This window comes from Hipposideros armiger, unplaced genomic scaffold (assembly GCF_001890085.2).
Source record: "Hipposideros armiger isolate ML-2016 unplaced genomic scaffold, ASM189008v1 scaffold_70, whole genome shotgun sequence".
Lineage (NCBI taxonomy): Eukaryota > Metazoa > Chordata > Mammalia > Chiroptera > Hipposideridae > Hipposideros > Hipposideros armiger.
This window is the reverse complement of record NW_017731420.1, coordinates 2403993-2430724: the sequence shown is the minus strand read 5'-3', so window position 1 is coordinate 2430724 and position 26732 is coordinate 2403993. Positions and strand designations below refer to the sequence as shown.

Genomic DNA, 26732 nt, shown 5'->3' with positions numbered 1-26732 from the left:
GATACAAAGTAAATGAAGAGACATACCATACATATAACATATTCATGGATTCATGGAAGACTCAACATAGTAAAGATGTCAATTTTCCCCAAATTGATCTATAGACTTAACACAATTCCAATCAAAATCCCAGCAGTATTAATTGTAGATATAGAGAAGCTTATTCTAAAATGTATAAAGAAGGGCCGGCCGAGTAGTGTGTTGGTTAAAAGTTGGCTTGGGACGCCAGCTCTGAGCAGCAGGACCCAGGTTCAAATCCCACAAATGGGTCAGTGACACTGCCCTCTACAGCTAAGATGGTGAACAACAGCTTGACCTGGAGCTGGGCTGCCGTGAGTCACCAGAGATGGTGTAGGTTGCAGTGGGGCTGGCCAGCAGCTGGCATGCACTATTGTGAGCTGCTGTGAGCCGCCACGAGCGGGCATGCAATGGCCGGCAAGTGACTACCTCACCCAGGAAGAGTGCAATGTTAATACCAACATGGGCCAGTGAAGCGACATCCTCCACAACTAGACTGAAGAACAAAAAGGACAACAACTTGTCTGTTCCCCTCCCCCAATTCCCCAGTAAAATATTTTTTAAAAATGTATACAGAAAAGCAAAGGCACGAGATAGCCAATAGTCTTTTGATAAAGAATAATAATATTGGAGGACTTATACTACCTGATTTTAAGGCTTACTATGAAGCTACTGTGATTAAGACAGTACAGTTATAGTCTTGAAGGATATACATGTATATCAGTGGGACAGAACAGAGTCCAGGAATAGAGTCCAAACAAATATTGTCAAATGAGTTTTGAAAAAGGTGCAAAAGTAATTCAATGAAGCAAGCATGATTTTTAAAATTAAATTTATTGGTGACAATGGTTAGTTTCAAGTGTAGAATTATATAATACATCATCTATCATATTGTGTGCTCACCACCCAGAGTCAGATTTCCTTCCATCACCATATATTTGACCCCCTTTACACTCATCACCCTGCTCCCCTTCTCTGCAGTAACCACTAAACTGTTGTCTGTGTCTATGAATTTTTGTTTCTTTATTTGTTCATCTTGTTCCTTTGTTGCTTTCAGTTTTATATCCCACATATGAGTCAAGTCATATGGTTCTTGACTTTTTCTAATTTTATAATAATCTCAAAATCTATCCATGTTGTCACAAATGGCAGTATTTCATCTTTTCTTATGGCAGAGTAGTTTTCCTTTGTGTATATATTCCGTATCTTCTTTATCCAATTATCTATTGAAGGAGGCTTTGGTTTTTTCAATGTATTGGCAACCATAAATAAAGCTGCAATGAACATCGGAGTACATACATCTTTACGGATAAGTGTTTTCAGATATTTTTGGGTATATACCCAGGAGAGGGATTGCTGGGTCATATGGTAATTCTATTCTTAATTTTTTGAGGAACCTCCACACTGCCTTTTCATAATGGCTGCACAAATCTACATTCCCACCAGCAGTGTAAGGGGTTCCTTTTTCTCCACAGCCTCTCCAACACTTGTTATTATCTGTCTTATTGATGATAGCAATTCTAACTGGTGTGAGGCAATATCTCGTTGTGGCTTTGATTTGCATTTTCCTAATAGTTAGTGAAGTTGAGCATTTTTTCATATATCTGTTGGCCATTTGTATGTCTTCTTGGGAAAAGTTTCTGTTCATGTCCTCTGCCGAATTTTAATTGGATTGTTTCTCTTCTTGTTGTTGAGTTGTATGAGTTCCTTATATATTTTGGATATTAGCCCTTATCAGAGGTATTGTTTGCAAGTATCTTCTCCCATTTGGTTGGCTGTGTCTTTTTTTTTGTTGATGGTTTCTTTTGCTGTGTAGAAGCTATTTAGTTTGATATAGTCCCATTCATTTATTTTAGCTTTTACTTCCCTTGTCTTTGAGGTCAAGTTCGAAAATCCTCTTTGAATTCAAGGTCCGTAAGTTTAGTACCTATGCTTTCTTCTATGCAGCTGATTGTTTCAGGTCTTATGTTTAGGTCTTCGATCCATTTTGAATTAATTTTGGTATATGATGATAGCAGTCTAGTTTCATTCTTTTGTACATGGCTTTCCAATTTTCCCAGCATCATTTATTGAAGAGGCTAAGATAGCATGATTTTATCAACAAATAGTTTTGGACTTCCATAAGCAAAAAAAATGTACCTTGAACTCAACTTCATACTTTATACAAAATTAACTTAAATGAGGTCATGGATCTATGCGCAAATTTAAACTGTAAAATTATAAAACTTTTTTTTAGATGAAAACATAGGAGAAAATCTACAAGTCCTGGAATTAGGTAGAGTTCTTAAATACAATACCAAAAAAAACATGATTCATTAAAAAAATTCATAGGCCAGGCTTTATAACTGAAATCTTTTGCTCCATAGAGAGTAGTGTTAAAACAATGAAAAGATAAGCTATGTACTGGGAGAAAATATTTGTTAATCACATACGTGACAAAGGACTTATATCCAGAATCTATAAAAAACTCTCAAAATTCAACAATAAGAAATAAACAGCCAAATTTTAAAGTGGGAAGAAGATGTGAGTAGATACTTCACCAAAAAGAATGTACGAATGGCAGATAAGAGCATACAAAGACATTCAACATCTTTAGTCATTAGAAAAGTGCAAATTAAAATGTCAATGAAACATCAATTAGAATAGCTAAAACAAATACTGACAATACAAAATGCAGAGGATATGGCGCTAGTGATATATGGCTGGTGAGAATGTCAAATGACAGCCACTCTGGAAAATACTTTAGTAGCTTCTTATATGATCAATATGACCCAGCAATACCACATCTAGGTACTTATCATAGAGGAATGAAAACTTATGTTCAACAACAACTATATACAAATGTTTAATGTAGCCCTAACCATAATTACCAAAATTGGAAACTCAGATGTCCTTCAATGGATAAATTCTTAAACTATGATACATCAACACAATGAAGTACTACACAGCAATAAAAAGGAATGTACTACAAATACATGTAACAAATTGGACAAATCTGCAAGGCAATATGTGAGTGAAAGAAGCCAGTCTGGAAAGGTTACATGTTTTATGATTCTGTTTGCATTACATTCTCTAAAAGACAAAACAAATAAAAACCCTAAACTGATGGAGAGCAGTAACTGTCAGAGATTAGGGTTAAGGAGAGGGTGTGATTACAAAGGATTACCATGAGAGTTTTTTGAGATGATGGAACTGTTCTGTCTTGATTGTGGGAGTGGTTGCACAAATCTATAAATGTTAAAATTCATAGAATTGTCCTTCAAAAAGGACAATTTTACTGCATATTAATTCAAAAAATAAGAGACAAAATTATTTCAATGACTTTGTTGTATGCATGACAAGATAGTTTTTCCCACTACATTCCATTATTTTTTACCCTGACATGTGTTTTTCAAAAGGTTTAAGGGCTTGAATGTGTCCATGGCTCTTATAAGCAGGGGAAGCCCACTTTAGACTTAAGTGTTAAGCATCTTTGTACTAGGTCAGTTTTTCAGGTTTACTTTCCACTCTCCACAGCTCCCCCCACGAGGTAGTAGAATATTTACACTAAGTAATGGTGAGATCAGGTGGTCTTCCTGGAGAAGGCAAAAAAAATGGAATGCTACTCCTAAATGTTAGGGAAGCCACAGGACAATTCCTGATCTTACTAATACCAAAAGTTGAGGCACATGATAATTACGGGCTTTAATTTAACATAGAGACCAGAGTCAGGTAAGCCAGTAAAACTCAAAAGCACAGGTCAGTTTGGTATCATCCAAAGTAGTTTAACTATGAGAGTGAATATAATGTATTCTTTCATATGATCTGGCTCATACTACAAAACAAATTTTAAAAGAAGGCTCCTCTTTATCAATAGAGTTCAAATTCTGATAATTCAGAAGAAAGAAATGTGTACTAAATTCTAATCATATTGGTGCATTTGAATTATGAATCTATTTGAGTTACATTATTGACCTTATGTTACCAAATATAACTTCCTGAATATCCTGAAATCAGAACCATCCATTTCCGAAAACAATGTCAAGGACGGCCCACAGTATTTATTCAGCACAAATCTAATAGCTCAAAATGGAGATGGCAAATACATAATGAATAACAGCTGCCTTGTTTTGTTCTATCTTTAAAAGTCATGATAAACCAGGACTCAACAAATTTTAGGAATAAGAAAATCTGAAACAATATTTTGGATCTCCCTCTATTGTACAGTTTGTTCCCAAAGTCTCAGTGTGATTTTAAATTTTAATAACTTCAGAAGCATAACCACTATAGAATTCTCTTAAAAATCATTTGAAAGTTTAATTATTTAAATTTCGCATATATTTCTTTTGTTTCATGAATTTGAAACGTGAATTTTAACTTTGTGTGGTGCTGGTTTCTGGATGAACCTTTCTCAGGTCAGTGGATTGGTAGAGGAGAACTTCTTATTTGGACACCTTGATCACTCGATCTATTTTTCCTGTAGGGTCATGTCAAAACTGTTATATATGCATCAAAACTTCATTCTCTGGATGATCTTAAACCTAGCATTACAAATGCAATCTCTCAGTCACTGAACAGCAGCTGATCAAAGTTTTTAACGTTTGAAAATCATGTAGAGCTATATACATAGCACAAAACGGGTATTACGTTAACTTTTCATAAGAAACAAACTGATATTTAGAACATTTAAAGAATTTACCTTTTAATGTTTTTTTGTATGTTTGCTTTTGTACAGCAAAATCTCAGCGGATGGTGCTCTCCAGTGGGCCACAGAGTCCCTCACCCCCACCTGACTACAGCCAGAGTGCTGAGCCACATTCCTGTGCCATGTGTAAACAGAAAGGCTGGGCAGTCTCATTTGGGCAAATCAAATAGTGCTATAGGCCAAGAGCCCAAAAGGCAGGACTGAAACGAGGCTATGCTGAAATACTTGGTATTCCTTTCAACAGTACCAGGTCTATCAGGAGTAGGAATCATGCATCAGAATGAGAAGCACCAAAGATGAAATAGCGACCTTAATTGCGGTATAAAGTTAATCTACATGGGTGAATCCTTTAACTAAAATCGTGAAGTCATCATCACGTTTGATAATTCAAGAAATGTATACTGTTACTTTTATTACCCAGTGTCTCTAGACTTTCACATCCTTGAACTAGCCAGGCTTTTATGTTTTTGTTTTTGTTTTTTGGGTAGAAAATTAGTGCCTTTATTGTGAATATTTTCAATATCATGATGGGAAGATTTTTACAAATGGGAAAAATTATGCAACAAAAAAGTTTAGCATTTTTAATCATAAAAAACAAAAGTAAAAATTGAGAATGTACTTTCTGAGGTGCTATATCAGTAAAAATATTACTAAGGGTAAGAGTACTTCCTATATTTTCTTCTAGAAGCCTTATGGTTTTGGGTCTTTCATTTAAGTATTTAATATATTTTGAGTTTATTCTTGTATATGGTGTAAGAAGGTGATCCAGTTTCACATTTTTTGCAGTTTTTCCAGCACCATTTATTGAATAGGCTGTCTTTACACCAATGTAAATTCTGGCTTCCTTTGTCACAGATTAAATGACCATGTAGGCATGGATTTATTTCTGGGTTCTCATTTTGTTCACTGATCCATGTGTCTGTTTTTATGCCAATACCATACTGCTTTGACTACTATGGTCTTGTAGTATAATTTGGTATCAGGTAATGTGATACCTCCAGCTTTGTTCTTATTTCTCAGGATTGCTCTGGCTATTCAGGGCCTTTTATGGTTCCACATAAATTTTAGTATTATTTATTCAAGTTCTGTGAAAAATGCCATTGGTATGTTGATAGAGATTGCATTGAATCTATTTGCTTTGGGTAGTATGGGCAATTTAAGTATATTAATGTTTCCTATCCATGAGCATGGTATATGTTTCCATTTATTTGTATCTTCTTTAATTTTTTTCTTCAATGTCTTATAGTTTTCTGAGTACAGATCTTTTACTTCCTTAGTTAAATTTATTTCTAAGTATTTTATTTTATTTATTTTTGATACAATTGTAAATGGAATTGTTTCCTTAATTTCTCTTTCTGATAGTTCATTATTGGTGTATAAAAATGCAACCGATTTCTGAATATTAATTTTTGTATTCTGTTACTTTACTAAATTCATTTATCAGGTCTAATAATTTTTTTTTCTAATAGTTTTTTTGGTGGAATCTTTTTTGTTCTACATATAAAGTATCATGTCACCTACAAGTGACAGTTTTATTTCTTCTTTTCCCATCTGGATGCCTTTTATTTCTTTTTCTTGTCTGATTGCTGTGGCTAGGACTTCCAGTACGATGTTGAACAAAAGTGGTGAAAGTGGGCATCCTTGTCTTGTTCGATCTTAAGGAGAATACTTTTAGCTTTTCCTCATTGAGTATGATATTAGCTATGGATTTGTCATATATGGTCTTTATTATGTTGAGATATGTTCCCTCTGTTCCAACTTTGCTGAGAGTTTTGATCATAAATACATGCTGGGTTTTGTCTAAAGCATCTTTTGATAAGACCGTATGATTTTTATTTTTCATTTTGTTTATGTGGTGCATCACATTAATTGATTTGTGGATATTGAACCAACCTTGCATAGCAGAAATGAGTCCCACTTGATTATGCTATACAATCTTTTTAATGTACTGCTGAATTCAGTTTGCTAATATTTTGTTGAGGATTTTTGCATCTATGTTCATTAGGGTTATCGGCCTATAGTTTGCTTTTTTAGTAATGTCTTTGTCTGGTTTTGGAATCAGGGTAATAGTGGCATTGTAGAATGAGGCTGGGAGCCTTCTCTCCTCTTGAACTTTTTGGAATAGTTTGAGGAGAATCTTCTTTGAATGTTTGGTAAAATTCACCTGTGAAGCCATCAGCTCCGGGACTTTTATTTGTTGGGAGCTTGTTGATTACAGATTCTATTTTAGCAGTAATCGGTCTTCAGGTTTTCTTCTTGATTCAGCCTTGGAAAATTGTATGTTTCTAGGAATTTATCCATTTCTTCCAGATTGTCCAATTTGTTGGTGTATAGTTGTTCAGTGTATTTTCTTGAACTATTTGTATTTCTGTGGTGTCCGTTGTCACGTCTCCTCTTTCATTTCTGATTTTATTTATTTGGTTCCTCTCTCTTTTCTTCTTAGTGAATCTGTTTGAAAGTTTATCAATTTTGTTTACCTTTTCAATGAACCAGCTCTTGGTTTCACTGACCTTTTGTATTGTTTCTTTAGCCTTCATTTTGTTTATTTCTGCTCTGATCTTTATTATTTCCTTACTTGTACTCACTCTGGGCTGTACATTTTCCCGCTGTTCATTTTCCAGTTCCCTTAGGTATTAAGTTAGACTGTTTATTTGATATTTTTGTTTCTTGAGGTATGCCTGCACTGCTATGTATTTCCCTCTTAGGACTGCTTTCGCTGTGTCCCACTGATGTTGGGTTGTTGTGTTTTAATTTTCGTTTGTCTCAGGGTATCTTTCGATTTCTTCCTTGATCTCATTGTTGACCCCTTCATTATTTAGCAGCATGTTATTCAGCCTCCATGTGTTTGTGTGTTTTTTCAGATTTTTTTCTGTCTAATCAGTTTCTAATTTTATACCACTGTGGTCAGAGAAGATGCTTGATATGATTTCAATCATCTTAAATTTATTGGGGCTTGTTTTATGGCCTAACACATGCTCTATCTTGAAAAATGTTCCATGTGCACATGAAAAGAGTGTATATTCTGCTGCTTCTGGGTAAAATGCTCTAAAAATATCAATTAAATCCATCTGGTCTAGTGTGCCATTTAAGTCCACTGTTTCAGTGCTGATTTTATGTCTGGAAGAATGTCCAGTGGTGTCAGTGGGTTGTTAATGTCCCCTACTATGATTCTGTTACTGTTGATTTCTGCCTTTATGTTGGTCAATATATATTTTATATATTTAGGTGCTCCTATGTTGGGTGAATAAATGTTTACTACAGTTATGTTCTCTTGTTTGATTGATCCCTTTATTATCATGTAATATCTTTCCTTGTCTCTTATTATAGTATTCATTTTAAAGTCTATTTTGTGTGATGCAAGTATTGTTACTCCAGCTTTTTTTCTCATTTCCATTTGTGTGAAATATCTTTTTCTATCCCTCTACTTTCACTCTGTGTATGTCTTTCGATCTGAGGTGGGTCTCTTGTGGAAAGCATATGTACCAGTCTTGTTTTTCATATCCATTTAGCTGCCCTACGTCTTTTGATTGGAGCATTTCATCCATTTACATTGAAAACGATTATTGATAGGTACATAGTTACTGCAATTTTATTTTATCTTTGTTTTCTTCTTTCTTCTGCTTAAAGAAGTCCTTTTAACATTTCCTGTAATATTGGCTTCATGCCAATAAGTTCCTTTAGCTTTAGCTTTTTTTTTTTGGTCTGGGAAGCTCTTTATTTTCCTTTAATTTCAAATGATATTCTGCTGTGTAGAGTAGTCTTGGTTGTAAGGTCCTTTTTAAAAATCACTTTGAGTATTTCCTTCCACTGCTGTCTAACTTGCAAAGTTTCTGTTGAGAAATCAGCTTATAGTCTTATGGGAGCTCCCTTGTGAGTAGCTAGTTGTCTTTCTCTTGCTGCTTTGAGGATTCTCTGTGTTTAACCTTTGCCATTCTAATTATACTGTGTCTTGTTGTGGGCCTGATTGGGTTCATTTTGACTGGGACTCTATACATCTTGGACTTTTATGTCTATTTACTTTGCCAAGTTAGGGAAGTTTTCAGTCATTATTTCTTCAAATAGGTTTTTGATACCTTGCTCCCCTTCTTTTTCTTCTGGTACTCCTATGATGCAAACGTTGTTTTCCTTGATGTTGTCTGAACAGTCCCTTAAACTATCTTCATTTAAAAAAATTTTTTTTTCTTTTTGTTGTTCCGATTGGGTGTTTTCTGCTACCTTGTCTTCTACATTGCTAATTTGATCCTCTGCTTCATCTAATCTGCTGCTGATCCCTTATAGTGTATTCTTCATTTCAACTAAGGTTTCTCCTGTTCTTTCATTTGGGACATGTTTCTTTGTTCCCTCATTCTGGCTGCTACTCTGTGTTTGCTTCTATGTATTACGTAGATCTCCTATGTCTCTCAGTCTTTGCTGGGTGGCCTTTTGTAGTAAGTATCCTATGTAGTCCACTGGCACAATCTTCCTGATCACCTGTGTGTCTCTTCCAGGAGCGTCCCTTGTGTGTTGTGTGCGTATTGTCTTGCTGTGTTTGAACCTTAATTGCTTTTGGTGTGTCAGTAGATGGGCTTGACTGACTGTGAGGACTGGTCATGCCCACAATGTATAAGCTGAAGTGGAGGGTGACCCCTCAGATGGGGATCCGCGCCTGTAGGCTCTTGTGCCTGTTGAGACTACCCCTTCTATGTGCCACTGTGTGGCTAGTCAGGTAGTGCTTTAGTGGTCTAAAGCTGGCCTTTGGCTGTGTTGTTTCTGGTGTCTCTTGGGAGGGGGTCTTGTGTAGGATAATTTCAGCCTTGCCTATGACTGGTCCAGGCCTACTGGTAGGAGCTACAAAGCTACATATGTTGTTGGCTGCTGCCTGTGCTGGACCTGGAGGCATGTGGGGGTGGCTTCGCTGTGAATCAAGGCCAGCTGCCACCAGTATTGGGCCTGAGAAGCTTAGCATAAGGCCCAGGGACCCCTAAGTCTATTGTCACCTGCTGGCTACCCATGAGGCTCACTGTTGAAAGTGCTTCCTTAAGTGTGCAGGCTAGGATGGTTGAGCGGGTGTTGAAAGTGCCTTTAGTGCGAGCTCTGAGCAACAGCGGTTCGATTCCCAGCCCGAGCTGAGCTGCCACTGAGCTGCCAACAGGTGGCAGGATGGCTCAGCTAAAAAAAAAAAAAAAAGTGCCTCTGGTGATGCAGCACTATCTGGGTGTTGTGGGGAGTCACAAGTTGTGGCAAGAGGTTTCTACAAGGTTAATTCAGATTCAGTTCTTGCGCTAGTGCCTGCCCTGTGACCACTTCACAAAACACCCTGAGAACACTGCAGCCAGCCACTGCTCACCTCAGTCCCGCAGGTCCCCAAGAGCCACCCAAGAGAGGCTCCAGTGCAGACTGTGGCTCACTGCCCACCCTGAGAAGTTCCCCAGGCCGCCATGGGCTGTCTGCTATTATAAAAGGCTTCTGCAACTTGTGGAGATGCAGTACTAGTTTTGCAGGGTGGGGACCCAGGGCATCACCAAGGTACTGTGCATGTGCAAATTTTACAAGACCAATGCAGTTTCAGATTTGGCCCTTTGGGCAAACGTTAAACATAGAAAATATGGCACCCTCCTGTAGGCTACACGTGAGGCAGGCTCCACACTAGGGAAATGGTTGCTGTCCCTCCAGCCCTCTCTCAAAGCCACTCAATTCAGTCTTTCGTGGTATGTCTCTGGCACCGCTAGAGTTGCCACCCTGCCACTGGATACCAGGTGAGTGTTTTTAAGCAAATGAGTCTGTGTGCAGGCCCTTTAAGAGGATGTCTGGGTTTCCAACCGCCTTCCATCTCACTGGGATGGACAGAGGCCTTGCTTATTTTCACTGCCAGGTGTTGTGGGAACTCCTCTTCTTGGCATAGGCCCCATGGGCTGGGGAGCCTGGTGTGGGGATGGGACTTCTCCCTCTTCTGGGGGACCTCTGCCACCAACATGTCCCTTCCACTGTTCACCCACTATCAGTGGGTTTGGGGTCAGCCCTCTTCACATCTCTCCTCTCCTACTAGTCTCGATGTGGCCTCTTCTTTATATCCTTAGTTATAGGATTCTGTTCAGCTAGTCTTCAGATGATTCTTGAGGTTGATTGTTCTATAATTTACTTGTAATTTTGGTGTGATCCTGAGAGGCAGTGGGCATAGCGTTTACCTAATCTGTCATCTTGGACCTTCCACTGGTCTTTTTTTGATGAAAACTAAAAAGTTTCTGCACAGCAAAATAAACCATTAACAAAAAAGCACTCAGCCAAATGAGAGAAAATATGGGCAAAGATATCTGTAACAAGAAGCTAATATCCAAGATATATAAAGAACTCCTAGAACTCAACAACCAAAAAGAAACATTTCAATTAAAAAATGGGCATAGAACCTGAACAGACACTATTTCTAAGAAGACATACAGATAGTCAACAGATATATGAAAAGATGCTCATCTGCACTAGCTATAAGGAAAATGCAAATCAAAATCACAATGAGAAACTACCTCACACCTGTCAGAATAGGTACTAAAATATGACAGGAAATGAGTGTTGGAAAGGGTGTGGAGAAAATAGAACTGTTCTACACTGCTGACGGGAATGTAAATTGTGTAACCACTATGGAAAACAGTATGGAGTTTCCTCAAAAAATTAAGAATAGAGCTACCATATGACCCAGCAATCTCTCTTCTGGGTATCTACCCCAAAATTTTGAAAGCACTTATTTCTAAAGATATATGTATCCTTGTGTTCATTGCAGCATTATTCACAATAGCTAATACATGGGAAACAACCTAAGTATCCTTCAATGGATGGCTGGATAAAAAAAGAGGTAGTACATATATACAATGGGATACTACTCAGCCATAAAAAAAGAAATACTGCCATGTGTGACAACATGGATGGACCTTGAGTGTAACTTGCTAAGTGAAATAAGGCAGACAGAAATGGTCAAGAACCATATAATTTCACTCACATGTGGATATACAACAGCAACAAATGAACAAACAAAACAAACAAACAAACTCATAGACAGAGACAACAGTATGGTGGTTACCAGAGAAAAGGGGGTAAGGGGAGGATGAAGAGGGTAAAGGTGGTCAAATATATGGTGACAGAAGATTAGATTTTGGGTGGTGAGCACACAATGCAATACAGAGATGATATATTATAGAACGGTACACCTGGAACTTATATAATATTATAACCAATGTTACCTGAATAAATTTAATTTAAAAATGATGAAAAACATTAACCTCATTATTAAGACAAAACATTAAAAAATAAACTAGAAAAGTTTTACTCAACAGAGACACAGTGGGTGCTCTATAGAATAATGTTTTATAAGAGCTGGTTAGATAACTGGACAAAGAACCAGGCATAGATTAATGTGGATTTTATTTTGATTATTATCAGATTCTTGTTTTAAACGGTTTTGAATTTTTTCATCATCCTCACTGAACTTTAATAAATGAATTGCTTTCAAAGTTTAGATTTTAAGAATATGCAGTAATAGAGAATCTCCCAGCTGAGTCATCTATTTCTCTGCCAGATCTAATTTCTCACTGTCCTCAGCACACATTCTGTATCTTTAAGTAACCAAGTAAACCCATGCCTGTCAATTATTAGATTCTAATTACCCTTCAAAACTTTCTGAACAGCTACCAGGAATCAGAATGATGGAATGACTATTGAGTTAAAAGGAGATTAGACAAATACAAATAAATTACACTTATTTTATGCTCCCATCACTCTAGGAGATGACTTAATATTGAAAAGAAAAGAATCATATTGTAATATTGAAATCAGAGAGGGAATTCAAGCCCCAGAAGCGATTCCCTTAAGTTTATGTTAATGCACACCTTGTGGGCGACCAAACGTCAACTGGAAAAGTTTCCTGAAAACTGTTCCAGCTATTTTCTCATTTAAAATGTTCCAACTTTACTTGACCCATTAGTCATCATATTACTTACATTTATGATGTATTTTGAAATCTATTACCAAAAACCCAATGGATTCAATATGGCTTGTTATACCCAAACCATAACATTTTTGAAAGAAAACTTCTTTGTTAAGTGCTTCTTCCTTTGGAATTTTATTTGTAAAAGACAAAAAATCTTTAGAAAGCTAGGCTTGGTAGAACATAGTGAATGCATGCAAGCATAGCTATGTATAGATATCAGAATGATTGTTCCCACTCCCATGCCCCAATTGAGAGAAGTAAATGCAAAACACAGAACAAATCTATAATCAAGCTCGACTTTATGCATTATAGTAACTCTAATAAAAATATTTTTATTATTAGGTCATCGTATATATTTTTTTCTCTTATTCAGCAATTCGAATTCAGATTTTTGTTACAGTGTCCAAGTAAAGATATTCATGATGACAATGGAAGGTAGAGGCTTAGTATTCGCAGGTGTGTGAGCTAGAAAACCTGGAAAGCTGCCCAAGACACTGAGGTCATCATGTTTTCATTGAAGGTGTGAAGACCTCAATGGTGGCAGACATGAGTGCTTCAATTAACAATGGTATACCAAGTGGAACTGGGTGTAAGCTGACCCACATGGTGTTGAGAAGGCTCAGAGACATGTACAGACACATGCCCTTGACTGGGTCAGCCAGCAGCAGTTCCTGGTGCTTATCACTGGAATTTGGGCATCATCACTACTAACATAATTACTCATGCATATATTTCTATGCTCAAGCATTGACTTTTTGTGACTGCACTGTCCCCCTCTTCCGACCCCACTCCAAATCACAACATAAAAGTTCTGATTGTAGGGTACTTGTATTGGTTTTCTAAAATGAACATATTGAACTGAACTCATCTAAATGAGCGTCTCTCCTTCTAAGTAGTCATCAGAGAAGGCTAAGTACATTCCATTGCTCCAATAATTCTGGCAGCTTTGTTTTTTTTTTAGCTTTTTTCAAAAGCTATGTCCTTTTTTATTCTTCTGTTCTCAATGATGGAATATACTCATCCTTGGAGACAGTGAATTTGATATTTGGGAATAGCCAAATGTTGTTTTGAGATAAGGGAGTAAGGATTCCAGAATGAGGAAAGATTAAAAACACAGAGAAACCAATTTACAGAGGCTCCCACTGCCAATGATGAGACAATTTGAACATCATTAAAAATAATGTGTTCAGAATAATACCAAACAACAACTAATTGGCCACCACTGAAACACGCTAAAAAACCAAGTCATTTTTCCCCAGCTTTGTTGAGGTATAATTAACAAATAAAATTGTAAGACATTGAAAGTGTACATTGTGGTAATTTGATATACATATACATTGTGAAAAGGTTCTTCCCATCTAGAAAACCAACTGATTTTTGAAAATGGGTAAATAAAGGGAAACAAGTAAGCATTTATTCTACTTTTCTTAGATGAACAATACCACTAAGTAACCAAAAAGAAGATGAGGAAATGCTTTTCTTTATAGAAGTATTCCAGTAACATATGAAAAAGGAATGCTAGATTTAAAATATTACTTAACAACCTGCAATGAATTTAGTCATTGAGCATCAATGGCTGTTAACATCACAAAAAGAGACCTTCAGATGCTATGTACTTCCTGATGAAACAATAAAACATTTTACAGAATAGTCTTGCAAAAAAACAAAACACTTGAATCAGGGTTATCCAACTCCTAACTTACATGTAGGATATAGAAGACAGGGGTACAGACAAAATCCAAACTGCGATAAACCTTACAGAATAAATGAGCTGGTTTCTTCAATATATAAATTGTAAGAGATAAAAAGAGATAGAGGGGGAAACCTAATGACAAAAGAAACTTGAAAGAATTATCAACCAATAGCAATGAATAGAGCTTATCTGGCTCCTGGTTAAAACAAACAAACATACAAACAAACAAACAAGAAATATACACGCACACAAACACCCACACATCCACACACATTTTGATATTCATGAAATTGGAAATTTGAATGCTGACTGGGTATTTGATGATACTGAAGAATTATTATCTTTAGGTTTGATAACAGTATTATGATTATGTTTTTAAAAGTTCTTATGTTTTAGAGATACATATTGAAACATTACAGATGATATGATACATGGGCTTGCCTTCAAAATAATACAGAAGGTAAGGAAGTGGAGAGGCGTTATGTTCGAAACAATACTGGCCACAGGCCGACGATTGTTTAGTAGGAGGTTCCTCTCTATATTATTCTGTCTACTTCTGTGTATGTTTGAAATTTTCCACAAGAAAAAGTTTTAAAAAGATGAATGAGTATGGTACATGAGGAAGTGATATTGGAAGATGGTTTCAAACCACTTTCCTCCAAATCACCAATCTCCTCTCACCTTCCTTTAACTTAATAAGTGAGCTTTCTAGCTTCATGGAGAGTTAAAACCATTACATTTATCTCAATTTCTTCCTACCAAACTGAAAAACTACCTGCAGATGCCATTTTCGTTCCCTTCCTTAATTTGTTCTGTAAAATAAAGAAGCTTTTCCTTCTCTCAAACAAGCTATTTCACACGCGTATTGGGTTCTTCTCCTTCCCTCTTTCTAAGGATCCCCCCTTTATCTTTTCTCTTTTTCGTTAATCCAACTCTTCTCTCAACTGGATTCCTTTTGCTGATATTTAAACATGAGAACACCCAAGTCTCTTTCATCATAAAAATAAACCCAAAAAACCCTGATCCCAAATTCCCCTTCATATCACCCTCACTATTCTTCGCAGCCAAGCTTCTTGGAGGAGTCACTCATCCTCTCCGCTGCTGTTTCCTTCCCTCCTGCTTACTACTCCTCAGTGCCTTCTAGTCCAGTGTTCATCCAGTGTCCCGGGAGGAAAGACACGTGTCGTCTTAATGTCTATACATTTGTTAGATATTTCCAGTTTCTCATCTTTCTGTGTCACTATTTGATACTGTTGAGTATTGCTTCCTTATGAATCACTCTTTTTCCTTGGTGACTCTCACATGACAACATTCTCCAAATTTTTCTCTTAGCCCTCAGTTTACTTTCCAGGTTGCTCCTCCTCCTGGTCAGTAAATACTGATTGGACATCTCATCTTCAAGGTGAAGCCTTAGGCTCTTTTCTCTACTTTTCTCTGTTTTCCTTGCATAATCTCATCCACTACCATGGCTTGACTTAGCACCTATATCCCAAAGACTCCAAAACATCTAAGGCTTTATCACTAATTGTAGTGTCTCTTGTGAGCTCCACTGTCACAAACCCCACATACCCAAGGCAAAACTCGTGATTTCTCACTACTCTCACATATTGTGGAGGAGAGACTGTTCCATGAAGTGACCGCTGTCTGTCCTGAGAGCTGGACCTGGGCCAGAACAGAGGTTGCTTTCTGCAAACGCTCCTAAGAGACAGGTCATAATTGATGTTCATTCAGAAGTAAATCAGCTCCCCTCCATTGCCTCCTGCTATGTGCTGGTTTCTGGAACAGGTTGTTGTCCTGACCTGGTCAAGCATGTAATTTCCTGTACGAGGCAGCATTCACATACTAGTACCCGTGACTATCCCCTGCTTTACCCTATATAATTCTTTGGTGCCAGCTAAGTGGCGCAAGGATCCATTTCATCTTGCAGCCGCCAAAGACATGCCTCGTATAAATTTCCTTTAATAAACTCTATTAAACAACCAGACTGGAGTGGAAGCCTCTTTCTTTGGTCTTTCCCTGCCCTCCACTCACAGAGGTAGATTTTCAGTCTCAGGGCTATCCCCTGGGTCTGCATGTACAAACACAAGCAAAATAATAATATATAATAATAATAATAGTAATAATAATATATAATAAGTAATAAAACCAATGTGGTTCTCTTTAAGTATTTCTTATCTCATTAAATAGGATTATCATGTATCTTAGTCAGCTTGGACTACCATAACAAAATCCCACACTAGCTTACACAACAGGAATTTACTTTCTCACAACTCTACAGGCTAGAATTCTAAGATCAAGGTGCCAGCATGGTTGGTTTCCGGTTAACCCTCTCTTCCTGGCTTACAGATGGCTGCCTTCTTCCTGTGTTCTCACAAGGCAGAGAGAGAGACAGCAAGCTCTCTGGTGTCTCCTCTTATAAGGACACTAATCCCATCAGGAGGGCCCCACCCTCATGGCCTCATCTAAACCTAATTTATCTCCCACAGGTCCGGTCTTCAAATACCATCACACTGGGGATTTGGTCTTCGACATATGAATTTCTATGGTGACATAATTCAGTCTATTAGCACCAACCATCCAGTTAGAAACCCAGAAGTCATGCTTACATTTTACCTCCATTCCCTCTACTCCATTACCACTGTCTGGATTTTGCCTCCCCAATATCTACCAAATCTTTCATTTTCCCCATTTCTAGCACCATTCCCTGATTCAACTTGCCATTATCTCACACCAGCACTACCGCAATATCCTCCTAATTGGTCCCTGGCATCTACTCTGGCCCCTCTTAACTACTCTCCACCCAGCAACTAGAGTCATCTTTTCAAAATGCAAGTATAACCACATCAAAACACACACACACACACACACACACACACACACACACACACGCCTCCTACCTCCCCCACCACATACGTATCCTGCTTAAAGCTCTTCAGGGGTTCTGTAGTGCTCTTAAGATAAAAATCTAAAATCCTTTATTCTGGCCAGCAAGGCCAGGCCTCTGTCTCTCCCTACAGCCTCACCTCATACCACTGTTCCCTCACTCTGCCCTGTATACATTTCCTTCAATGAGCCATGATCCATCTCCCCACAGGGTCTTCTATACATTCTCCCAGAAATCCTCCTTCCCCTCCAGGTGCTTGGTTAACTCCTTTTCACCCAGTGGAACTCAGCTCAAATGTCAGCTACTCAGAGAAGCGTCCCTAAATCTCCACTTTTTATGAATCCGTAGAACTTCATGACACTTACGTGAGCTTATAGTTATAAATTACTTTGTGTGACTATTTAGTAATCAAATTCTGTCTTTTCTACCAGATTCTGTGCATTTCCTCTGAGAAGGAACTGTCTATCCTTCCCTCGCCACTACATTTCCAGTATTAGAACGCATGGAACATTGTAGTTGATCATAAATACTTGTGAAAATAAATGAAGAGTTCCATTGGGGATTACACCCATCATTACATTACATTACAGAAAACACTGAGGTTCAAAGAAATGAAATGATTTGACTTCGATCGCTTGCTTAGTGACAGTGAGCCTGGATTGTCCAGGTGACACTAGATTACACAGAGTCTCGGGGGCGGAGGGGAGTTTTGACTTGATGAACTGAAGAAGGTGGGTGGTCAAGATCCATATGAGTTTGGCAGGGGTTGCTAATCCAGCAAGGTCATAGTGGACAGGATTATTGAATAAAAGGAGAATCTGAAGTGAGAACTTCCAGTAAACAGACCAGGAAGGTAGCAGGCACAATGGGGGACCATTTCATAAGAAACACTAAAAGACTTGGAATAAAAAGAAGGAAGAATCCAGGGTGACAGTAAACTAGTGAGAATACATGAGTGGAACAATGTTGCTATCATGAGCACAGGCAAAGAAATTTGAAGACTATGCTGAAGGAAGGAGTTAATAAGGAGAGTGGAGAAAAATGGTTTCATTTAATGTAAGTATGTTGAATTTTAAATAAGTAAACATATCTAATAGTCCTGGACTTGACTCATAAGTCAAAATTAGACAGGCATTTGGGAGATGTTAGCATAAAAGACAGTTGAGGTTCTTGTTTATACTGAGATAAGAACAGAAGGCACAAGACAGTGTTGTTGGGAAGGCGTAGGGCTAGGCAGTTAGGGAAGAGCTGTATGCAAACACAAGTTGGAAAGTCAGTTAGGAGATACCAGATAATGTTCTTTTTCTCTTCTACCTTAGCCTACTCCATATTCCTAAAAAGCTATCCCCCTATTACCCTCATTCTCTTCTGCAGAGGAAAGAATTCTCACAGAATTAGAGTACATGAAGATATAAAATCTAAATAATTGCCACACTACTGACTTCCCTGCAGGAGACCTTGTGTTGGCCTCTTACCATTTCAGCACCCCCACAACCAGCTTCTGTGACTCTTCTGGTCCTATTACTTAGCCAAGTGTAGTCCCCTAGAGCTTCAAAGATTTACAATCCATTTTACAGTGTTGGAAAGTAATTAATTATGGCTTACTGAGTCTATGGTGGAAAATTTGATAGTAAAATCGGGTTGTTATCTGAATATAAGAAAAAAGTTTATTAAAAATCAGTTAGTTAAAAATTATCCATTTTTCTAATTTCTTCCAAAAATCCAAGTTATAGCCAAAATACTATGGTTGAAATAACAGAAGAATTTCCTGCATTTTAAAATTCTTGGTCCAATCCCTATTTGACAGCCTAACATCAAGTTTACTGTTTTATTTTGATGAATCATGGGGAATATGAACTACAATAATGTAAAGCTGATGCTGCAAATTGGAACTCACGAAACTCAGGAAATGTAAAAGTCAAGGTTCTTACAGTTTTATTAACTAGTTTACATTTCTTAAATTTAGAAGATAGCCTGCTAGCATGGCTATAAAACTGAATTAAGATAAAGACAGGATTCCAGTGATTAGGGAATGACCTCAGTCCTATTTCTGGAAAGAGAAAAGAGACAAAGAGTTAACTATCAGAGCTACATTAAGAGAAGTAAATTTAAATTAGCTTCTTAAGATGCTTTCTTTCACTTTGAATCTTCTTCCACTTAAAAATCTTATTACTTATTCTTTATTTACCACTCCGGAAAATGTCAGGAGGCTATTTGGGTCATCTTTTTCAGGTATCTTACTTCCCCTGACTCAGTCACCTTCAAGATATGTCGGAATTAATCTCCATGAGTAATGAATTCAGAAATAAAATATCATAAGAGCAGAGTTCACCAAAAAAGTAAAAACATTTCAAAAATACACACATATTTGGGGTAACAAAATTGGGGTAAAATGTTTCCTTTATATTCATATAAATAAACCTATTTGAATGATGTGTTACTGTATCGGAGAAGTTTTTTAAAGTAATATTTGACATTTATTGTAACTATGTATTTTTATTCAAATCAAAGATGGTTGTGGAAACAAAAATATTATAAGATTTTTTTGGATTTTTTTAAAAGTAAAAATTAAAATCACTGCAATCTATAACATAGTAAGTTATCCATAAAATATAACAAGAAAACAGTATTCAAAATAGAATTATAACCTATTAAGAGTCAAATAAAATTTTAAGACAAAAATCAAATAAAACCAGAGATGAAATCAATCCAAAGCTAGAATGAAATCAGAAAATCTGAAAATTGCTTAGGTAAATTAATGAATAGGTTAAACAAGGAAAGACTAAAGAAATGATTTTATTAAGAGAATAAAAAAATGAATGGCTATGTGTTCCAACTAGAGACACCAGGTATACCAAAAAGAAATGTGAAATTGCTGCCACAACTGTGCTTTCTATAAACGTGTTACCTAAATTATTGGGCTGTCGGAAAAGTATGACGCATTTTTGCAACAAAAAACATAGACAAAATACGTCATGACTTTTCTGACAACCCAATATATGAAGATTGTGGTATGCTAATTATAATACAACATAAATGATGTGGGAATGTTCTCCTATTTTGGCATATTTTTTTCTATGTTGTCATTTAAATATCATTTTATGGCTTACAGAGACAGTGTTCAAAAATATGTCTGCAAAGGAACAATGAAAAAAATACGAGGGAGCTCAAATGTTTCTGCAAATGACCCTGAGTTAATTAGAAAAATCTGCACCCTTCCCAGTTCTTCTCACGTGTCAGGTCTCATTAAATTAAAAAAAAAAATTCTCATTTCATAGTTGAGAAATCCTATGGTTAACAAAACTTTCAAACTGAGATCAAGTGGGCACATTCCTACATTTCTGTATGATGTCATACCGAGCAGTTCACAGATGAATCTGAATTCGCAAGAAGTATGAATGGTTTTTCAATATAAGAAATATCTGATCTAATGCTAATTTTTTCTCTATAGGCTAACTGTGTAGGGAACAGGTGGCCCTGCTTTCAATTATGGAGGAGCTAGCATGCCAGTGTGAGGCCTGGATTAGTTCACCTTCTCACAGGGAATTTTCCTTGGTTGGGAATGGATTTATTATGGCTTCACACATGGAATAGAGCTCATGTCAGCTGAGGGCAGTGACACATCATATGATTCAAATTAACCTGCTGTGGACTGTTCTGCGGGGCTTAGATTGTGTATTAAAATGACGACATTTTAAAAACAGCTTGAAAGAAACCAGGATTGCTGAACTGCAATGGTTCCAATTTGTTCCAACTAATCTATCACCTGCTGGAGATATTATTCTAGTGGGTTTCTGGTAGCTGCTGTTTTCCAGGTTTCTCCAAGCCACTGACCTTGCTAATGGGTACAATTGTTGCCTCTGAAGAGAAGAGGTGGGGGTTGAGAGCTGAAGGAATTTCTGATGTATAAGTTGGGACCTACCATTTGCTCCAAGGTGCTATTAGGTGATCAGAGAAGATAAAGGAACACTGAAGAACTTTGAATTATTTTTCCAAAAGCAAATGCTAAACAGCAGCATTTTTTCATCACTATATAGATAAAATAATCCCTGAAAAATAAATTTGAAAGACTTAATTCAAAAGCTAAGTCTGCACCTTTATGAAGAAAATTTGGGGTTAGGTAGTTATAATCAGTATTTCCTCTATTCTTCAGGGCCGTGACTTTTATTGCTACTGCAACCTTATTTAAAGAGTAAGAAAAGAATAAATGAAAATGTACTATTTTAAAGATGTAGCATAGAACATTCTGTGGGAATGATACTTAAATAAGATGTGGATATAGATAAAAAAACAAATGGTAGCAAACGATTCTTAATGATGATACTGCATAAAAATTAGAAGCATTACTTGCAATACTAAAACAAGGCCTTTTTTATTTTTCAAGAAAAGGGACTGGTATTGGGGAATATTATACAGCTGACGTTTATTCCCTCCTCTCAGTATAAATAATATTCCTTTTAGTATACGATCACCTAAAATCTGTAAAAAAAACCCACAAACCCATAATTTTCTTGAGTTGTCGAAAATCTATAAAATAATACATTCCTAAGCAAGAAATGCTTTAATGTGTCCTATTATTCCTATTGATCTCTAAATTATTATAGAGTGGCAATTTGGCTGTGTAGTGGGGGAATATATTTATTCTATGGACTAACACCTACTTATAAAATGACAAATTGTTTACAGTAAGGACATTTTTGTCTACAACAGTAAATTTTGGAGCAGTTCAAGTAGGTTATGTCAGTGTTTCAGTGGAATCCTGTACAGCTGATACATCATTCAAACTAATCTCCCCTCCAATAATTTATGAAAGAAAAGTACTCTTGGTTAAAAGAGACTCAGAAGAATTGGACTCTTAGATGCTGAAGAACTTAAACCATTCACTGGACACTGTTTTTGATTTTTCATAATAAAAATGCCATTTAAACAAACCACTCCTCATTCTTTGTACATTCCCTCTCTCTTGTGCCCCCCTAACATCTGCAGCTTGGTCCTCAATATCTGTATCTGATGGCATTAAGAAAATCATGTACACACACACACAAAGTGCCAAAAAATGTATACGTATTTTAAGAAAAGAAAAAAACTATTAAAATTGTAATACTCAATATATACTGATAACAAAAGATGAATACAAGTCATGTTTGACTTCTGCAATTATAAGGGGTGCTCAAAGTGGTTACCATCAGCATCCAGATACTTCTGATTATGGCAAATTACTGCTTGAGCAACGTGTCCACTTGTATACATTTTTTTGACACCCCTGGTACACGTACACACACACACACACACACACACACACACACACACACAATTTTTTCTTTCATATCTATGAGTCATATAAACCTTGGTACAAAAAGTGCAGTCTCCAGAACAATCAGAACAGTAGCATCCACTTCACCTTGGAGCTTGTGAGAAATATAGCATTTCTTCCATACCTTCTAGAACTATTAAATAACATTTGCATTTTACCTAGCTCCCCAGAGATGCTTCAAATGTACACTTAAGTTTGAGAAGCACTGCTGTAAAATAACAATTTCAATTCATTTATTTAAAAGTCTGACTCTCCGGCTAGATTTTCACTATTATTGAATGAACGTAAGCTTAGAATGACATATACATAATTTCCAATTTTAAAAAGTATAAGAAACACAAAATACAACTATTTTTAAAAATCACATTTCTACTACATAGTCATATTAAATTCCAGAATTATGATTCACTCATTGACATTTCTCTTAAAATTCAATTTATGTGACTGCCATGGAAATATGGTAAACAATTTACCACAGATTTGCAGGTCTCATCCCTTTTACAAACAAATCAATCAAATGTAAACTAGAAGAGAAATTTCTAGCAAAGTGAGTGGAAGACTGTGCCTAAAAACAAAAGAAATCTGACACTAAAAAACAGAAATAAGGAGTAAACCCAAGTATCCCTGTTACTTTTCCATCAACTAACCATATGATGTTACTCTATTTCATCCATTCTAACATGTTCAGTTTTTTATATATGAACACTTCTGAAGTCAGGAAATTTCCTGCAACTGACATAATAAGAAAGAACTGTATCATAGTTTACAAAGCAGATATTTTTTCTGTTTCCCTAGTGGTACATATTTTTTCCTACAATTGGTGGTGGCTTGGATTCAATGAAATATGGTACTTCACACTCACTAACCAAGTTCTAGGACTCACACTCCTCTCAATCCATCCATTACCTCACCCCAAAGGCTTCCTCCAACTTTAATGACTCCCTTAGCCTTCATCATCAGCTTCTGGCTTTCCTTTGAGTAAATTTAAAACCATGTCTAGATACTCATAATGATCAGAAATAGTGCTTCATACTTCTATACTGTTAAATCCCAGCACTGGAGAAACATGTTTAAGAAGGCCCCATTGAAAGGCCCGTGCAGCTGACTGCAGGCTCTGTTTACTTCAGACATGATGGCGGGCTGCCTTCTCCACTGTAGTTATGAATCCTCAGTGTGTTGGCACCACAGCACACAATGTAACCAGGTGCATATAGGGGTATTTTTCACTCGTCAAAATTCGTGCCTTTCAGAATATTGCTAGAGATCTTAAGATGGTATAATATCACTGTTTTAAATACTTAGTGAATAAACTAATATCCTTTTGATGACTAATATTTTCTGAAGCACTGTAAGTATAAAATAACAAAAGCAAAACTGAAGTGTAGTCCTTTCTGTTAAATAAATAAATAGCTAAGACCTCACTGAGGTGAGGGGAGAATAATAAAAGAGGAGGGGGAACAAGAGATGAAGGAAGAAGAAATAGAGCAGGAAAAAGAAAGAGAAGGAGGATAAGGAGAAGAGAGGAAATACTTAAGCTATGTTAAAATTGCTGTAGTACAGAAGTGGTCTAGGTCTTTGGAGTCATAAAGACCTGGGTTTGGATGGCTGCTCTGCTACTATGACCTTGGGAAATTTACATTACTTTTCTATGTCTTAGCTTCCTTCTTCATAAAATAGGGGTAATTATAGCACTTACTCCTTGGGTTTATATGAGTATGTAAAACACTTAGTATTATACTTGGGACATAATAAATAGTCAATAGATTTTGATATCTGTATGTATCTAAAATTCAGCAAAAATGTTTCAAGCACTTTGCTAAGCATTTGAAATAAGTGTATTTATGTACCTAACCAAATCTATCTCTGTACACTATCGTGTATCTCATCTACCCACCCATCTATCCACCCACCCATTTCATTTTCTTCATTTACAGGTAAAGAAACGAAAGCATAGGAGATTAGATCAATTGCCTAAGGTAACACAGTTAATTAGTAGAAAAGGTAGAAATAAAATCTTAGGCCTTGGGCTTCCAATCAATTATTCTGGAATTGTTAACTACTTTTTGTCAGACTAAAGGTAATTTTTAATATATTTTAATATTTGCCTGTTGATTTCCATAATGGGCAGCCTGAGAAGGATACACTTCTGGAAAATCACTGAACTACTCATTTTTGACAATGAATATCAAGATTATTAACAGACCCTCTGTACATGTTAATATACTCTCATGAAAAAAAAGTACATACATTTGAATTATGAATTTCTTACCTGGTCCATTGAGAAAGTCTTTAATTTGTAGCATCACAAGGGAAGGTGGAATACCACTTTTGCTGTCTATTTCTCCAGGCACCGTCTGTAGCCAAACTGTACAGTAATCAAGGGCTTCAGGCAGAGTCTTTCCAGGATCTGAAGTGATAAAATTGAAATAAAAAATATCAGTTACATCACAAACATCTCATTTTGGTGTAAGAGTTTCAGCTGATAAACAAGAGGAAAAACTGGCTAATTACAGTATGTAACCTTCATTGATTCATTTGTTTGTATACATACAACACACAAGTACTTGTCTGGAGAAAGAGAAGCTCTCTCTGTACAAGGTGGAATGATGAAATCATATTTTCCAGCACAAGGCCAAAAAGGAAAAGACATTTCAAATCTTAACTCATATCACCTTTGAGTGAAGGTAAAATTTCTGTACTCTGAGCTGCTGACTGTTAACAGTTGAACAGTTGATTTTTTTTTTTTTAAACCGGATGTTGGAAACAAATTAAAGAAAACAGTGCAACCTTTTCAGCTTAAAAAACAGGGCATATACATGTTCAAAGAAGCAGTGGATTAGTACTACTTAGGGGTTATTTGATCTGTTTCAGAGTTTTACTGACATTACAATCACTTTTTACTGCTAGGCTTTTGAAGTTAACTTCAGTAGCTTTCCCATAACCTTTAATGATAAAAATTGGTCAATCTTTTAATAGTCCCAATTATAACTAAAACTTGACTTTTTTTCTGGTTTAACTTTTAATATTCAATACTGGTTTTTGATTTTTTTTTTTTTTCTGGTTAACATTCTATGTATTTTTTAAAAGCATTTTTTAGCTATGGGTGATGGCAAACAGAATTTTCTTTTTAATGCTTAGCAAGCCACAGTTTTTATTGAAATAGCTCTTTAAATAAAAACGACTGCTGTATCTTGGCATAGAATGTAGTAAGCTTTTTAAAAACTTCTAAATATTCACAGCTTTTCTTTAGTTTCAAGATTGTTTTACTCTCTGTGTTTTAATGGCCTCTGAATGTCAATTTTATAGGGATGTTCTTGCCATTGAGTCCATCTATTTCATTTTCAGTTGATTTGAAATGTGTTATTAAAGTGTTATTTATTTTAGGTTTTATTGATTGGATTGCTTTCAAGAATAGCATTTACATACAGTGTATTATATTCAACATATGGTTATATAGTATTACTGTCATATGTGAACTGGGCATATAAATTCTGCCTTGGAATTTGTATTTCCTGACCTTATCATGTGATCCTTATGAAATTTGGCACATATGAACCTTTATGTGATTTCAAAGAAAACACTGAAAGCAATTGATCGTGACGTTAGATCTATGTGGTAAAGATCAAACACTAAACTAGTGCATTCTTCTCTTTTTTATATGATCAGTGAATTTAAAGCAGTGAGAATATGCATAGTAGATCCATTACATAGTAACACTATACTAGTCTCTTTTTAAAATATAATGGTCAAGTCTGGTGAAAGGATGGCAAAAGTTTGTTGCTGGTAGGAACTATAATCAGTTTGCAGGAGCTATATAACCTGCTAAGACCTGAGTGTCTATTTCTAGGACCTCACCTATGTAGCCATCATCAAGAAGCTATTATGATAAAGTAAGTTGTACTGTACCAGACCTATATGAGGAAATATAATTCTCTATTGTAAAGAGAGTACAATCTAGAGAGAGAATAGTGATATAATAGAGAAAACAGACATAAGTTATGTAACTAAATAACGAACAGAGGTGAACTCAATTGATGTAGAAATATTGATGATTTGTAAAAAACTGGCAAGTAAAACTTGAGTTGTTGATAAGTAAAATAAGTTATAGGAATCACATATACAAACCCGTATGACAGGAAAACGATACCATTAATACACAGAGTTTATATAATCAATATTGATACT

At 36.2% G+C, this 26732-nt stretch overlaps 1 protein-coding gene across 5 annotated transcripts in view; it reads right to left on the bottom strand.

Annotated features, from left to right (window-relative positions):
• Window positions 1-26732, bottom strand: part of VPS13B (vacuolar protein sorting 13 homolog B) — an 810211-nt gene that overhangs the window by 185066 nt on the left and 598413 nt on the right. For all 5 annotated transcript variants that reach the window (XM_019642536.1, XM_019642534.1, XM_019642538.1 and 2 more), the window contains exon 35: window positions 24817-24954. In XM_019642536.1, the coding sequence (XP_019498081.1) occupies window positions 24817-24954 (138 nt within the window). The remainder of the gene's footprint in view (window positions 1-24816; window positions 24955-26732) is intronic.